This window comes from Ranitomeya imitator, chromosome 5 (genome assembly GCF_032444005.1).
Source record: "Ranitomeya imitator isolate aRanImi1 chromosome 5, aRanImi1.pri, whole genome shotgun sequence".
NCBI classification, from domain to species: domain Eukaryota; kingdom Metazoa; phylum Chordata; class Amphibia; order Anura; family Dendrobatidae; genus Ranitomeya; species Ranitomeya imitator.
The window spans coordinates 544,910,007-544,928,487 of NC_091286.1; the positions used below are offsets into that span (position 1 = coordinate 544,910,007).

Here is an 18,481-nt window from a genome sequence, read left to right on the forward strand (position 1 = left end):
GATGTGGGTACCGGAAAAAACGGCTATCAGTAAGTAACCTTGGTGTTTTCCCTTCACCCATGACAGCACACCTGAGAGATTTTTGGAGAACTGAAAAACCTTAGGGAGGGACCACCACTTGCAGCACCCTTCGACCAAAGGTCAAGTCAGCAGAGGACGACAGATTCAGTCTGTAGTGCTCAAAAAAGGTAGCGGCCTGATCAATTGATACCTCCGCCTTTTCTGCCCAGGAGGTTGCCACAACTCTGGTGGAGTGAGCCTCGATGCCTTCGGGAAACAGAGCACTACTCATAGTGTAAGATAAACTAATGGCCTCCTTGATCCATTTGGCAATGGTACCCTTGGATACCCCATACCCCTTTCTCCACCCTGAAAGGCTATAAGGGGACTTGTCCTTTCTCCACTGACTGGTCATGGACATATACTCCAACATGGACCTCCTCACATCTAAGGTATGGCATTTTTCCTTCCCAGGATTTTTAGGGTTACTACAGAAGAAGGGCAAAGTAACAAAGTAATCTTGTGGCTCCTATGGAATTTAAGAACCACCTTGAAGAGATAGACTTGTTCTAAGGCCGGACTCAGCCTATCGTCATACACCTGTGTGCAGGGGGGATAAATGGGCAGGGCCTGTATATCGCTCACCCTGCGGGCTGATGCCAGGGCCACAAGTAAAACTTTCTTAAGAGTGAGGAACTTTGCAGATAAATCCTGTAAGGGCTCAAATGGGTTTCTAGTTAGCGCCTCTAACACTAGATTCAGGTCCCATGGAGGAATCTTTGGGACTATAACCGGTCTGGACCTACTACAGGATCTTATAAACTGAGAGACTCACTTAGTTGCAGCTAGGTTGCAATTATACAAGGAACCCAGGTCCAATACCTGCACCTCGAGAGTGTTAGTTGCTAACCCTAGTTTCAACCCCGATTGCAGAAACTCTAGAATGGACCCTTCCCGGGCCTCATCCCCTAAGGGTTGCCATGAAAAATCCAGAAATTTCTTCCATGTTCTACCATAGATCCTTGATGTAATTGGTTTCCTACTTTTCAAAAGGGTGGAGACTAGCCCTGGTGAGAACCCCTGCTGACTCAGTAATGCCCTCTCAAATTACATGCTGCTAGATGGAAGCCCATAACTTGTGAGTTGCATACTGGCACCTGGGTAAGGTCTGGGATCTCCGGCAGGATCCATGGATCGGACACGAACATTAGCCTTAGAAGGTAAAACCATGGTCTCTTCGGCCAGAATGGAGAAATGAGAATCACCCTCGCCTGAGCTTCCTCATGACTGTTGGAATCGTCGCTATTGGAGGAAATGTATAGGCCATCCTGATCTTTCTCATGACTGAATCCTGAATCTCCAGGGAATCTGAGGAGCATCCAAGTTCTTCACTTTTCTGTTGTGTAAGCTGGCAAACAGATCAATCTCAAGCCACTGCACAGCCCGCATTATCTGATAGAAAATCTAGGGAATTTAGACACCATTCTCCCTGTCCCAATTTCGCGCGACTCTGGAAGTCTGCCTTTGTGTTGTCTATTCCCCTTATTTGATGTGCCGTAAGGGACAGTAGGTGTTGCTCTGCTAGCTGGAGTAGAATGTCCGCTGCCATCATTAGGTTATGGGACCTTGTTCCCCCTTGCTTGTTGATATAAGCCATGACTGCTCGGGGAAGGGGAGAAAGTGCCTCAAGGCCATGTCCACAGCCCACACTCCCTGACAAAGCGGAAGCGAAACACGCGTTACCGAGTGGTGTGTGTGTGGGGGAGCAGTGGAGTGTCAGACTGGTCGGTGTGGGATTTTTTATGCACTTTTACTAATTGCACTTTATAATACTTACTATGGCTGGCCACATAGTTGTTATTTAATGTGCACTTCAGCTACTTTGTATGGGTATGAATTTTTTTTATTTCTTTTTTATGATGATATTCACTTTTTTCATTTTCTCCCATTAAATTAAATAAGACTGTCATTACCTTATAATGTTTTGTATATACTGATGGTATCATATAAATTGCCACATGGCATTTATTAATTGATTTATTTATATATTTTCACATTTTATATGAAGTAGTCATTGGTGCCACTTTTTGCATATCATTTGTGCAAATCATTTTACTTTTTTAGTCATCATTTTTTCTTTTTATATATGATATTTTCTTGCTGATCCGTCTGTCATTCCGTGTCCCCCACATCACACATTAATTTTAATATTGTTTTTATGTCATTCATTTTCTAATAAAACATTTTTTTGTGACATCAATTTTTTTTCTTTGAAATTTTTTTCTTTGGTATTTTGTGTAATAATTTTTTTATATATCTCAATAAAGTGATATATTTTTTATTTTGCACTATGAATATTTTTTGGGTGATATTTATGCTTGGTATTCTTAGTTTTTTATGATCAATATATTTATGATATTTCTTTTCTATATATGTGTCTGGCTTCTTTTTCCCTCTCTAGAGGAAACCAGATCCCGCGAACTGAGTGAGGCGATAGATGTGTCCCCCATTTGGCATTGCTCGCATCTGTCGTGATAACACATGCCCTACTTGTCTTATCCACTGGACCCCTGATAAAAAGTTTTGGAGCAGAGTGTATTTTTTGAAGGTAGGTCTTCCAGACACCCTTTCAGTCATAAGGCCTATCTGGCCGCATTGGATAGGCTCGCCGACCTAGCCGCTAACCTCAGAGTCTGCAGAAGTGTCTGCCAGAAAGGCCGTTGCTCCTTGCTAGAGGCATATTGGCTAAAGGTACCTTCACACTGAGCAACTTTACAATGAGAACGACAACGATCCGTGACGTTGCAGCGTCCTGGATAGCGATCTCGTTGTGTTTGACACGCAGCAGCGATCTGGATCCTGCTGTGACATTGCTGGTCGTAGCTAGAAGGCCAGAACTTTATTTGGTCATCAGGTCGGCGTGATTCGTCATGTTTGACAGCAAAAGCAACGATGCCTGCAATGTTTTTTCACAGAGCTAACAACCAGTGAGAACGATAAGTGATTCGCCGTTACGTCACTGGATCGCTCCTGCATCGTTCTGGAGTTGCTGTGTTTGACGTCTCTACAGCGACCTAACAGCGATGCTGCAGCGATCTAGTTTAGGTCGGATCATTGTCTATATCGCTGGAGCTTCGCTAAATGTGACGGTACCTTAAGATTTCATCTCTCGGGCCTTGTTCAAAGCTGCTCCTCGATTTGTTACAGCCAGATCATAAAGGATCGGGCAGTGCGCCGGAATCCTCAAAGGGCAGGGCTGACCTCTTGGAGGATTTCACAACTGCCCCATCGATTTTAGGGATTTTATCCCAACTCGCCCATTTGAGGAGAAAGACTTGGAATATCCTCTTTGAAGATGAAGGTAAGCTATCAGATCTTCCTGGCTTCTTCTATTCTTTATCTATGACAGCTTGTATCCTGTGTAATGCAGCGGTAGGACCATACGCAGTGAAACCGCAGTGACCCAAGCAAGTTCAAACAAAACGTTTCTTTATTGTGTTACTTCACACAGTCTTTTAGCAATACATAGTAAACGGCTTCTTCATCCAGGCCAAAGGAAAATATATAGTACACGGCTTCTTCACATAGTCCATCAGAAATACACAGTAACCGGCTTTACCTTTACAGTCCCTACACAGGCCAGACTTCCCTTTGTCCAGTTTCCCTGGGGCGACCGCCCGCCGATACCAAGTCTATCCTCCGGATTGCAGCCTGGCAACACAAGACAGTCCCCGAGATGCAGGGTGTCATTTCCTTTTGCCCCTGTGTTGCTCCACACACAAAGAGCTCTGCAGACAACTTCTCTGTCTTCTTCCAAACCAACACTGACAAACCTCCCCCTCTACTACAGGGCTTTTAATCAGTCACTACTTCACTATTCTAATTACAGCCACACCCGTGTCTGTAGTACGCCCTCATGGCCTCACTACGCTTCCATGCACATTCTGGAGAGCACATACAGCGCCCCCTAGCTGTAACAGGGGTCACTGCCTCATACCTGGAATTAACTGGAAAGGTGCACTTCCTCCTTTCCTCCAGGCCCTCAAATATTATATCCTCTAGGGACTTAGGTGCTTCAGACCCATTGTGGACCTGACTGCCCTGACCAATCTATCCGTGTCCTCAGCTAGAAGGCACGGTCGACCATCTATATCACTGTCCAAGGAGAAGGACGGGAATTCACTATGGTATTCTCCAACAGACTGTGGGGAGGCCTCAGATTCCGTAATGACTTCCTGAGCTCTTTTGTTCCCCTTTTTCTTTTTTAACAGGGTCTTCAGGGAACCTTCCACCTCAGCCCTGATCACAGATCTAAGGCTTGCGGCAATGTCAAGGGTCTCATCCCATCTAGTTTTTTTGGATACAGTCCGAGCAGAGACTTTTCTGCCAATGGACTACCACCGGGGTAGAAAGGGAACATTTTTTGTTGTTCTTTTTGTGCTAGACATCCTAGGCTCCTAGTCATTTAAGTAAGAAATGGCCCTTATTAACAAAAGGTGACATTCTTGTAGATCACTCACCACCCGCTGTAATATCAAGGGTACTGTAAGCTTGCGAGCAGGGCCCTCACTCCTCCTGGTATCTGTTTTGAACTGTATTTCTGTTATGCTGTAATGTTTATTGTCTGTACAAGTCCCCTCTATAATTTGTAAAGCGCTGCGGAATATGTTGGCGCTATATAAATAAAATTATTATTATTATTATTACTGGATTCAAAGGCTGATCAAGGATACAAACGATGTCCCTCCTGGATACCGAGGAGTCCTGCGACCTTCAACTCTTCTAACTGGGACGGCTGTCACTCCTGTCACTTGAGCAGCTGCTTCCCTTAGTGCGCTTGTGCTCGTGATCAGGCACTGGTAGTGGTGACTGCTGCTGCTGCTGTCCTCTCAGATCCTCCATGATGGGGAGCTTTGGAGATAAGCGCCTCTTCTCTGGTCATCCCCCATTTTATAAGGGATCCACTGGGCTACTCCTCAGATAAGCGTCCTCCGGTGACCGAAACAATGCCCCTCCCCATGCAAGGATGTGCCAAGTCTCCTTGTAAGCTGACCGGCTTTTTCGCCCAGGGCACCGCACCCCAGAAGCCTAACTCACTATGGAGCTGAGGCCCGAAGATGGAGGAGGGAGAGAAGCTAAACTTTAGTTGATTTTTTTTTTTCCCCTTCAACCATGATGGCACATCTGAGAGAGGGATCCGCCCAGCCAGGACAGGAAACTTACTGAAATAAAAGGGCGGTACCTCTCACCCACCTCAGTTGGGTTTCCAAAATGTATTGGATTTCTAGTTATAAGGAAGACCATGCCTAAATTAGAAGATAGTATTTAAAGGAAACCTTGACAGCTGCCCTGGCCTCCTTTAATTGCCACCATGACTGTATTGCTCCCTTTTCCTACATTACAATAAGCCTCTTTTTGATGCTAAATAAATTTAAAATTAAACTTTATAACGTTAAACCCTACGTTTAGGCTGGTTTTACACTTGCCTTGTTTTTTTTCGGCCCGTTTTTGCAATTCGTAGGAGCGCCGTACGCCTTAAGGCTCGTATTTATGGCAGTGAAAAAATATCGAGCTTGTTCGATATATTTCATGGCTTACGGACACGGCCCCATTGAAAATGCACCGTGAATTCCGTTTTTGCGGATCACCTTTTTTTTGGTCCCTACTTTTTCCCTACTATTCTAATCCAGAAAAACGGCGATCCGCAAGATTTTTGAAGCCCGTTTTTGCGGCAGACTGGAAAAATTACGGCGATATGGCCCGCAAAAAAGGGCTGCTAAAATCAAGGGTAAGTGTGAAAGAAGCCTTACACCATGTGACTAGATGGGTGACTAGATGGGGGACACCATGGGTGATGGTCATTGAGTGACTAGATGGGGGCATTGATTCCCTAGGAATAGTTCTACCTCTCATTGCGTAAATATGCCCTTGTGGGCGTGAGTGACATTATTTTTAAGAGGGACTTCACAGCTGACTCCTTGAAAACCTTATGCTAATGTGCAACGTTCTGCCTCCCTGGGAATGCGCAATGAAGTCTAGTGTACACTCCCTGGTGTCTATGGCGCACTGTGCATTCACAGAGATTTGCAAAGAGCTGGCAGTGACGTCGCTCTTACAAATTACGTCACTTGCAGACAAGGGTGTGCTTACACAATGAGAAAGAGGTTAACTATGGGGAAATTAATGCCTGGTCACTCACTGATTTACTTTTACGTGAGGGCAGGGTTTAAAGTTAGTGATTGCTAAATAAATGTAAAACTAAGCAACATAAAGGGGCTTATCAGAATGTAAGAAAATTATGCAATATAGTCATGGTGACGGTTTAGGGCAGATATCAGATTTCCTATTAATGCCGGGGCTAAACTGGGAAGTATGTTGTAATGCAACACTGCGATGTTCAGGTCACATGACATTGAATCTAATGATGGTCAATAGAGTCCTGTTGGGACAGGGATGAGTTTGTTGCAAACATTTTAATGCAGATAGATTCATTTAACAATACTTTGCCTTCACAGATTTTTAATGCAGGTTAAATGCGACAAGTCTGCTGTGTGTTTTTTTTATTTTTTTTACTACAGCCAAATTGCAGCTATGATGTAGTTACATAAAAGGAAAATTCCAGACATACTGCACAACTTGTCTGAATCTTTCTATGCAGGACACGTGTTGCTGTGTCGCCCCAGCCTTAGGGCATGGTTTTGTCATCTGTCATGTTTTCTATGTATGCATTACATAAAGTGATAATGGGTAGTCTGATGCATCAAGGCTCTCCTCTGACCCTCATTTTTCCTTACACAGTCTCAGACAACCTTTGGGGGTATGTCCCCACAGGTTGGACATGTGTCCAGATAAAAAACGCACTGTGTATAACAGATCTAGTATTGTGTATGAGATTTTAAGAAATCTCCTCCACAATTGCAGACACAATTCAGAGGACACTGACTGATGCTGCAGTTGTGACTTACACAGTATCTTAAATCTAAGCTGCGGATTTACACTGAGCGATGGAAACGATGAAATACTCAGAACATCTGCAGCAAAATTTGACCAATTTTCTGTGCAGATGTTCCCTGAAGCTGCAAATAACTTCTTGGAGAATCCACTTCACAAAAGACATTGTAGAACGAGTCAGCATGAAAAAATAATCCATATTTTAATTCAGCTACTTACAGGATCCATTAAAAACACGCGAGAGGCTGCTGTCAGGTTCAGACCCACTCCTCCAGCCTTCAGTGACAGCAGCATAATGGTCGGAGAGTCATCACGGCTGCTTTGGAAAGTCTGAATTGCTTCGGTTCGCTTTTTCTGTGTCATTGAGCCGTCCAAGCGTGTAAACATGAAGCCAGTTGATCTACACAAAATTAGGACAGTGTACAGTTTCTATGACAACAGATATTACATGGATGGAAAAATCAGACTGGCATCAAGCCTGTGCTGTTACGCAAAAAGAAAAATAGGTTACATAACTGCTAAAGGGAAGAAGGGCTGAAATATGGTGGGATTTCTACATCCTTATTAAACTTGTGACCCCCGTGCTTTATGGTGTATAATATGCCAGTATTCACACAAATCACATTAGCCTACAGTATAGCAGCCTGCCTACAGCGCACACTCAGCAGTCGGCCCACTCACCCGGAGGGGATCCCCTATCCACTGCCGACAGGAACATGCCTTTCATTTCTATTATTTAGCACTGTCATTGAGTAACAGTGACAATGTGAAAGATTACGATACCAGAGAAGGTCTACTTCTGGCATGGCACTACACGGACTGAAGGTGCTGCAAGGTGGCTACAACCACCCCAAGCCCACCACAGAGGGCACTTTGTGACTGTGCTGAACAGGCCTGTCTTCATGGACCTAGCTCTAAAATGTAATGCCAAAAGGGGGCCAAAGAAAAAACTTAAGAGAGAACAAGACTGGCAAAAATTATTTACTGTGCTAAAGTTGTACACCTAAATCACCATCATTTGGTCCCACATTAAAGGGGCTGTCCTATCATCATGGGTGGGAGAAGCACAATACTCCCCAGACTCATGATTGCTGAGGGCTAGGAGGGGGCAGTCTGCATCTGCTTGACAGACATTTCCGAGGGCGGGAGGGGGCAGTCTGCATCTGCTTGACTGACATTTCCGAGGGTGGGAGGGGGGCAGTCTGCCCCTGCTTGACAGACATTTCCGAGGGTGGGAGGGGGCAGTCTGCCCCTGCTTGACAGACATTTCCGAGGGTGGGAGGGGGGCAGTCTGCCCCTGCTTGACAGACATTTCCGAGGGTGGGAGGGGGGCAGTCTGCCCCTGCTTGACAGACATTTCCGAGGGTGGGAGGGGGCAGTCTGCCCCTGCTTGACTGACATTTCCGAGGGTGGGAGGGGGGCAGTCTGCTCCTGCTTGACAGACATTTCCGAGGGTGGGAGGGGGCAGTCTGCATCTGCTTGACAGACATTTCCGAGGGCGGGAGGGGGCAGTCTGCATCTGCTTGACTGACATTTCCGAGGGTGGGAGGGGGGCAGTCTGCCCCTGCTTGACAGACATTTCCGAGGGTGGGAGGGGGCAGTCTGCCCCTGCTTGACAGACATTTCCGAGGGTGGGAGGGGGGCAGTCTGCCCCTGCTTGACAGACATTTCCGAGGGTGGGAGGGGGGCAGTCTGCCCCTGCTTGACAGACATTTCCGAGGGTGGGAGGGGGCAGTCTGCTCCTGCTTGACAGACATTTCCGAGGGTGGGAGGGGGGGCAGTCTGTCCCTGCTTGACAGACATTTCCGAGGGTGGGAGGGGGCAGTCTGCTCCTGCTTAACTGACATTTCCGAGGGTGGGAGGGGGGCAGTCTGCCCCTGCTTGACAGACATTTCCGAGGGTGGGAGGGGGGCAGTCTGCCCCTGCTTGACAGACATTTCCGAGGGTGGGAGGGGGCAGTCTGCTCCTGCTTAACTGACATTTCCGAGGGTGGGAGGGGGGCAGTCTGCATCTGCTTGACAGACATTTCCGAAGGCGGGAGGGGGCAGTCTGCCCCTGCTTGACAGACATTTCCGAGGGTGGGAGGGGGCAGTCTGCCCCTGCTTGACAGACATTTCCGAGGGTGGGAGGGGGCAGTCTGCCCCTGCTTGACAGACATTTCCGAGGGTGGGAGGGGGGCAGTCTGCCCCTGCTTGACAGACATTTCCGAGGGTGGGAGGGGGCAGTCTGCCCCTGCTTGACTGACATTTCCGAGGGTGGGAGGGGGGCAGTCTGCTCCTGCTTGACAGACATTTCCGAGGGTGGGAGGGGGCAGTCTGCATCTGCTTGACAGACATTTCCGAGGGTGGGAGGGGGCAGTCTGCCCCTGCTTGACTGACATTTCCGAGGGTGGGAGGGGGGCAGTCTGCTCCTGCTTGACAGACATTTCCGAGGGTGGGAGGGGGCAGTCTGCATCTGCTTGACAGACATTTCCGAGGGCGGGAGGGGGCAGTCTGCATCTGCTTGACTGACATTTCCGAGGGTGGGAGGGGGGCAGTCTGCCCCTGCTTGACAGACATTTCCGAGGGTGGGAGGGGGCAGTCTGCCCCTGCTTGACAGACATTTCCGAGGGTGGGAGGGGGGCAGTCTGCCCCTGCTTGACAGACATTTCCGAGGGTGGGAGGGGGGCAGTCTGCCCCTGCTTGACAGACATTTCCGAGGGTGGGAGGGGGCAGTCTGCTCCTGCTTGACAGACATTTCCGAGGGTGGGAGGGGGGGCAGTCTGTCCCTGCTTGACAGACATTTCCGAGGGTGGGAGGGGGCAGTCTGCTCCTGCTTAACTGACATTTCCGAGGGTGGGAGGGGGGCAGTCTGCCCCTGCTTGACAGACATTTCCGAGGGTGGGAGGGGGCAGTCTGCTCCTGCTTAACTGACATTTCCGAGGGTGGGAGGGGGGCAGTCTGCATCTGCTTGACAGACATTTCCGAGGGCGGGAGGGGGCAGTCTGCATCTGCTTGACTGACATTTCCGAGGGTGGGAGGGGGGCAGTCTGCCCCTGCTTGACAGACATTTCTGAGGGTGGGAGGGGGCAGTCTGCCCCTGCTTGACAGACATTTCCGAGGGTGGGAGGGGGGCAGTCTGCCCCTGCTTGACAGACATTTCCGAGGGTGGGAGGGGGGCAGTCTGCCCCTGCTTGACAGACATTTCCGAGGGTGGGAGGGGGCAGTCTGCTCCTGCTTGACAGACATTTCTGAGGGTGGGAGGGGGACAGTCTTCCTCTGCTTGACAGACATTTCCGAGGGTGGGAGGGGGCAGTCTGCTCCTGCTTAACTGACATTTCCGAGGGTGGGAGGGGGCAGTCTGCTCCTACTTGACTGACATTTCCGAGGGTGGGAGGGGGGACAGTCTTCTTCTGCTTGACTGACAGTTCTGAGAGTGGGAGGGGGCAGTCTGCTCCTTCTTGACTGACATTTCCGACTAGCAGCGTGCCGCTATAAGGAGGCAGCTTCAGTTGCATGGAGGCTGGTGGATCGCCAAGTAACATCGCACTTCAGCGATCTGGCCGGCTTTAGTACTCACAAGAACAATTGGAAAGAGCTAGTAAACCCTGTGTATTCAGCTAGGACTGCTAGACTGCGACAGTGGCTGGTAATCTAGGCACAGAGCCATAGACCATGAAAAAAAGAAGAAAAAAAAATAATCAAGGAACGAAATTTTAAAATCAAACAAATTGCACTTTGCAATTTTAACCATAAAAGAACAAGAGAGAGACTTTACAAAAGGCTGTGTGGTGGAAGGGGGGACACCAGCTCCAGTGGGATTTCAGGGTTGTTTTCCTTTTTTTATGTGGATGACCTATCTTTGGGAGAGGTCATCCACATTAGATTGGCAGGAGCTCCATGTTCGTACTTGTGAAGCTGAACAGCACAGCTCCATCACGAGAACAGTTTCGGCTGCTGGATCCACTCCTTTTAATTTGTACAGGACCCCAACCAATCTGATATTGATGACCCAAAGATAGCTCATCAACATAAAAGTAGTGGAGTAATCCATATGGGTGGAGCAGATTCAAATTGGCATGAAAATGCTAAAAACCACAAACTTTTTTTTTTTTTTTTTTTTTTAACTCCGCATTGCACAAAATTTGTGACTTTTCAAAGGTTTCACACCACTTCTTTGGTATAATAGCTTTGAGGAATCGACCACATAATTTTTAACCTAAAAAGGGGTTGAACATCTATACGGTGTTTTATACTTTGGGCAGTGCCGACTAGCGTTTTTTTAATGCAAATTTGACTTGAGAAAAAAAGTCACAGCATGCTGCGTGTGCATCCAATACTCGGACCATGCACACCCATACAAGTCTATGGGTGATTGTAAAACATCGACCTGCACTCGCATGTCATCAGAGTGCAGTCCAATTTATGGGAACAGAGACAATGGAGAAGATGGAGAAATTAAGCTCTCCATCTTGTCTACTCCTGTAATGCGATTATCTCATGCAAGAGAATCAGATCACACATGGCTCATACTCTGAAAGTTTCAGCAGAATGTCATTAGCATAATCGTCCCGATTCTGTTGCATGAGAACATTAGGTCGTCTGACCCCGGCCGTACTAATGTAACTCTATGGAGCTACGTTCTGACGCTCCATAGACTTTCACTGTAAAAGTCGCTTCCATTTCACACAGACAAATGTGTGACCCAGAGAGTCAGAATTTAAGTCATGTGACTCAGAAAAGGATTGGTGTAGGGCTGGACACTAGACAAGAACATGAACAGTGACCATATAAATCCACCGACACCACAGCAAAACTGGTATAGAAGGCTACTGCCCTCTTCGGAATATGAGCTACATATGACATTAAGATAAAAAGCTTTTTTGACAATTTAATAGAATTATCTTACCTTAGAGGCGTTTCTATCAAAGATAAGTATGAAGTGAACTGTGAAACAATGATACTCTTCACACAAGGATCCTTAACTCTTTGTTCTACCAATGCAGCAATAAGAGCATCTATCTGAAATATTAAGCACATACAGTAAAGTACATTCAATTCTGCATTAATATGAAATGAAGGTGGATTATCAGGTATCAGCCCAGAATACACTACTAATAAAATAAATAAAATAAATAAATCTTTATTTTTATATAGCGCTAACATATTCCGCAGCGCTTTACAGTTTTGCACACATTATCATCACTGTCCCCGATGGGGACAGTGATGATAATATGAAAATATGGAAGAATCAGCAATACTCCAGCTTCCCTGCAGCAATTACCGTAGGTGAATGCACAGACATCAGGCTCTGCTGACATGTACAATAGCTCAGAGAGAAAGTCCAGCTTCTATTCTACCCTTAGTCATAGCCAACACTAAGGCCTCACCACAGCCATCACTAAGGCCTCACCATAGCCATCACTAAGGCCTCACCATAGCCATCACCAAGGCCTCACCAGAGCCATCACCAAGGCCTCACCAGAGCCATCACTAAGGCCTCAACATAGCCATCACCAAGGCTTCACCATAGCCATCACCAAGGCTTAACCATAGCCATCACCATAACCATCACCAAGGCCTCACCATAGCCATCACCAAGGCCTCACCATAGCCATCACTAAGGCCTCACCATAGCCATCCCTAAGGATTCAACATAGCCATCACCAAGGCCTCATCATAGCCATCACCAAGGCCTCATCATAGTCATCACTAAGGCCTCACCATAGTCAACACTAAGGCCTCACCACAGCCATCACTAAGACCTCAACATAGCCATCACTAATGCCTCATCATAGCCATCACTAAGGCCTCACCATAGCCATCACTATGCCGTCACCACAGCCATCACTAAGGCCTCACCATAGCCATCACTATGGCCTCACCATAGCCATCACCAAGGTCTTATCATAGCCATCACCAAGGCCTCACCATAGCCATCACTAAGGCCTCACCATAGCCATCACTATGGCGTCACCACAGCCATCACTAAGGCCTCACCAAAGCCATCACCAAGGCTTCACCATAGCCATCACCAAGGCCTCATCATAGCCATCACCAAGGCCTCATCATAGCCATCCCTAAGGCCTCAACATAGCCATCACCAAGGCCTCATCATTGCCATCACCAAGGTCTCATCATAGCCATCACTAAGGCCTCACCATAGCCAACACTAAGGCCTCACCACAACCATCACTAAGACCTCAACATAGCCATCACTAATGCCTCATCATAGCCATCACTAAGGCCTCACCATAGCCAAAGGCCTCACCATAGCCATCACTAAGGCCTCAACATAGCCATCACCAAGGCCTCACCATAGCCATCACTATGGCGTCACCACAGCCATCACTAAGGCCTCATCATAGCCATCACTAAGGCCTCACCATAGCCATCACTATGGCCTCACCATAGCCATCACCAAGGCCTCATCATAGCCATCACCAAGGCCTCATCATAGCCATCACCAAGGCCTCATCATAGCCATCACCAAGGCCTCACCATAGCCATCACTAAGGCCTCACCATAGCCATCACTATGGCCTCAACATAGCCATCACTAACGCCTCACCATAGCCATCACTAAGGCCTCATCATAGCCATCAGCAAGGCCTCACCACAGCCATCACCAAGGCCTCATCACAGCCAACACCAAGGCATCATTCGGCCGTCAGCCTACAGACCAACATTCTGGAAAAAAACACAGACATGAACAGTTCCATAGATTCTAATGGCCACATGATCTATAAGTGAAAAACAGGCATCTGAACGAAGCTCAGGGGTGTAATCGCCACCTGAAAAATGCTAGGGAATCATCAGGTCTAGCTGTGTTTCTTGAATTTCAAAGGGTCAAAATTGAGGGATGCTGTTTAGTTATAAATGCTGGACTGTCTCTGAGAACTACTGAAAATATGCCTTTATGTCTTGGAACATCTTATAAGACCACATTATGAAGTTTGATTCAATATTTAGTCCTTTGCTGGAAACGAATGCTGAAATATCAAACTTTCTGTATTCTCAGGTAGGAACACACAGTATATTTATTATGTTCCTTACTTTTGAACTTGACATCCACTTTTGGTCCTTTTTTGTGCTGGAGGCGGACTCCTCCTCGGGACACTCCAGTAAATGTTCCAGACGTATTTCACCTCTACAGAGAGGGCATTTGGCGTTTGGCTTGGGTAGAATACAGATGTAACAATATTAGCTTTTTCTGCAACCATAAAATGTACTTTATAAACCAGAGGTCTTCAAGCTGTGGCTCAGGAACCGCATGTAGCTTGTGGCTATATGATGTGTGGTTCCCTGCCAGCTCGCTGCATTAGCACCAGGTCTAGCAAACAGCTCAGGAGAAGGTCTCCATATCGTGACTTTTTTGAGTAGCCCTGCACAGAAGAAAAGATCTGAAGGCCCATATTCTAACACGGGACAAGTGGGGGAATAAATATGGTTAGCTGGGGGGAAGGATTATACTGCCAGTTACAGGAGTGCTGAAAACTAGAAGCAATAGTGTGATGTGTGCTTGATGGGAGAATATCAGATGGAGGTACAGTTGAAGTTGTTGTAAGTTTACTGCCTATAAGGCTAGGTTCCCATTGCGTTAATGGGACCGCGCTAACGGACAGCGATGCACGGCGAAATTAACGCCGTGCAACGCGTCCGTTAGTGCGCCCATTGGCAGCAATGGTAACGCGCATCGCTAGCGCGTGCCATTTTCGGCACGCGCTAGCAATGTGCCGGTGTTTTGTGACGCGCCTCGGACGCTGCTTGCCTCGGACGCTGCTGCGCGCCCGAGGTCCATTCCCCGCTCTCGCAGATCGGGGATCTGCGCTAGCGGGGACGTTAAACGCGACCCCGAAAAAGACATTGCGTTAGCGCAATCCGCTAGCGCTTAGCGCTAAACGGATTGCTCTAACGCAATCTGAACCTAGCCTAAGCGAGGGTGTTGTAAGATCTTGGTGGGCATGTGGTTGTTATGGCAGTAATTGGGGACTCGGTCACTACTGGTGGGGGCAGGTGCATGTTGCTAACACCCATCTCCCAGAGTTTAATGTAGGTAACAAAGATTGGGAACCAGTGTAATACACCAATAACCAGAGTACAGGCAATTGTCACCCCCTGTGGTTTACCACATTAACTTACTTTTTCTTTGTGGATAACCTGACAGATGCAGGGCTTACAGAAGACGTGGGCACAGCGAGTGATAACGGGGATGTTCAGGGAGTCCAAACAAATTGCACACTCTTCATCTGAGCCAGAACTCAGTACCAGCTTTATCTTATTGACGAGCTTCTCCCGTAACTCTTCGGCGCTGGAGCTCGCTGTGGAAGACAAAACGATACATATTTTAGTGAAACTGACTTGTCAACATCGCTTAGCCCAAAGAACCCCAGCCCTCATTCTACTCACATCTACAAAACTCTACAGCCAAAATTAACACTAAATATATAAATGAAGTAAATGGAAGAAAAACTTCCCTAAAATATCTAACCATTTCAAGGCTTGATCATTTTTTCATATTAGACCTTACTTTTTTTTCCCCTCCTGTTCTTTCAAAAACCGTTACTTTTTTCCTTTGACATAGCAATACGAGGACTATTTTTACTAGTTAAATTTTAAACTTATTTTATCATATAATATACTGAAAAACAGAAATATTTAGGTAATGTAAATGGGGGTGGGCTTGTTGGAACAAATAATAAAGAAAATAATTTTGCCATTCTTTTTACAGCAGTCACTGAGAAGTAAAAAATTACCTGGCAGCACGATTCTCTAGGTGAGTAGGGCTACAGTGGTACCACGCTTCTGAGGTTTTTATTTTTTATATTTTAGTGGTTTACAAAAAAAAAAAAAAAAAAGAAGAAAAGTTCAGAACTTTATAAAGAAAATGTTTATTTGTGTCTCCAAGACCCATAACGTTTATGGGGTGTGAGGGTGTTTTATCTTTGTGTTCGGAGTTCTAGTATTTAAATTATTACTATTTGGGGTTACATAGGAGGTTTTGGTCGCTTTTAATGGCATTTTGGGGGGGGAGGAAAAGGGGAGGTAGGAGTGTGCCAACTGAAAAATAACAATTCTGGCGTTCCATTTTTATTTTATTTCAGCATTTAACATACCGTTTAATGTATTTCGATAGATTAGACCTTTACAGACATGACAATTCCAAATATGTTTATTGGTTTACATTTTTAAAATATTTTTTTTCAATTGGGAAATTAATTTCTGATATGATTGCTCATACGTTATACTACAATAGAGTAGTATGACAGGAGAACATTAGTTACACTATATACTATGAAGCCCAAACAAAAGGGAAGACTAAGACTGCAGGAATGGAGGACCCCACCTGCCGTGGTACACCATCAGTTCCCCGCAATTGTGTCACGTGTGGGAGGTCTATTGGGGAAAGTGGTGCTGGGTTGACAGTCTGCAGCAGATCCATTCATTATTGGCATCTGAATGGTTAAACAGCAGTTATTACACAGGTATACAGAGGGCACAACTCCTATATACCCTGCACCAGTTACGAAAACGTACTTTACAGGTCATTAAGGCAACAGATAGCAGGCAATTCTTAGGGTGCATTTATACTGGCCGATTATTGTGAATGAGTGTTCCTAGAAAAGACAATTTCCCTATTGGCTGCCATGCACCCGACGTACAAGCAAATCGCTCGTTTGTGGGCTATAATGGTTTTTAAGCTTGCTTGAAAATCATTCCTCTTGGCAGAACATCGTCCTGTGTAAATATTTTACTGCTCACCGTGCACGTGGCAAGTGTAGTCACAGATAGCCATGTTTTTAACCCATTCACCCCCGGAATTTTTTCGGTTTTGTGTTTCGTTTTTCGCTCACCTTCTTCCCAGAGACATAGGTTTTTTATTTTTCTGTCAATATGGCCATCTGAGGGCTTATTTTTGTGGGAGAGGTTGTACTTTTGAACAACACCATTGGTTTTACCATGTCGTGTACTCGAAAATGGGAAAAAAATTCCAAGTGCGGTGAAATTGCAAAAAAGCGCAATCCCACATTTGTTTTTGTTTGGCTTTTTTTGCTAGTTTCACTAAATGCTAAAACTGACCTGATATTATGATTCTCCAGGTCATTACGAGTTCGTAGACATCTAACATGTCTAGGTTCTGTTATATCTAAGTGGTAAAAAAAAATTCCAAAGTTTGCTAAAAAAAAAACCGTAGCGTCTCCATTTTTTGTGATCTAGTCTAGGGTCGAGTGAGGGCTTATTTTCTGCGTGCCGAGCTGACGTTTTTAATGCGACCAAAAAAACGTAATTCTGGCGTTTTGATTTTTTTGTCGCTATGCCGTTTACTGATCAGGTTAATCCTTTCTTTTATATTGATAGATGGGGCGATTCTGAACGCGGTGATACCAAATATGTCTGTTTGATTTTAATTTTTTGTTTTATTTTCAATGGGGCGAAAGGGGGGTGATTTGAACTTTTTTTTTTCATTTTTTTCAGATTTTTTATCACATTTTTTCTTTACTTTTGGCATGCTTCAATAGTCCGCATGGGAGGCTAGAAGCTGCCATAACTTGATCGGCTCTGCTTCATAGAGGCGACGCACAAATCACCTCTATGTAGCAGAATTACTGCATTATTATGAGCGCCGAACCCAGGGTGGCGCTCATAGCAATTCAGCATCAACAACCATAGAGGTCTCAAGGAGACCTCTGGTTGTCATGCCGACGCAACGCTGACCCCTGATCACATGACAGGGGTCAGTGGTGCGTGTATTTCTGGCCCAATGGCCAAAGGCGCGCGTTAAATGCCATTGTCAGTTTGACAGTGGCATTTAACTAGTTAATAAGCATGGGCGGATCGCGATTCTGCCCACGCCTATTGCGGGCACATGTCAGCTGTTCAAAACAGATGACATGTAGCGGCTTTGAGGTGGGCTCACTGCCGGAGCCCACCTCAAAGAGGGGCTTCTGACGTCGGACATACTATCCTGTCCAACAACAGAAAGGGGTTAATGGATAAAATAAATGGAAGTTTTATTTTTCAAAGTATTCACCCGGTCCTCAATTATTGCGGTTGGATGGTGGTACGGAGGACATAACCAGCGACAAGGCACGGTGAGGATTTTCAGCTCTTTTTCATTTTCATGGATTTCCTTTGGCAAATGCAGTCAGTCTGTTTAAGCAGACCGCCTTAGTTATAGAGAGGAGTGGAGTGCTCTCCCACTGTGGACACCAGGGAAGACGGTGACTGTATTACAGCTTTTACACTACTCTACATATATATTTAGACAACAAAACATTGTGTGTACAGACCGGTAATCAATCATTGCCTGATTATTTTCCTTTATAACCTTGGACTGATTGTCGCCCCTCACACTTCCCCTGACGAAGCTGCCTCTGCAGCGATACACATGGGGCGCCTCTCACCTCTCCCTGGTCCCGGAACGGCTTCATTCTTATCATGGACATCCCTGACATCTTTGCTTTGACTTCCTGAGCGCTCTTTTTAGGGGATATATGCCGATTCCCTATAGCCCACACTGGTGCCCTTGCAACTTCTATTACCCATTGACTT

General features: G+C 46.2%; 1 protein-coding gene across 1 annotated transcript in view; it reads right to left on the reverse strand.

The window, feature by feature from the left end:
- Positions 1 to 18,481, reverse strand: part of HLTF (helicase like transcription factor) — a 178,774-nt gene that overhangs the window by 9,490 nt on the left and 150,803 nt on the right. The window contains exons 19-22 of the mRNA XM_069727608.1: positions 15,071 to 15,249; positions 13,985 to 14,104; positions 11,839 to 11,951; positions 7,171 to 7,351 (exon numbers count right to left, since the gene is read on the reverse strand). Of these exons, the coding sequence (XP_069583709.1) occupies positions 7,171 to 7,351; positions 11,839 to 11,951; positions 13,985 to 14,104; positions 15,071 to 15,249 (593 nt within the window). The remainder of the gene's footprint in view (positions 1 to 7,170; positions 7,352 to 11,838; positions 11,952 to 13,984; positions 14,105 to 15,070; positions 15,250 to 18,481) is intronic.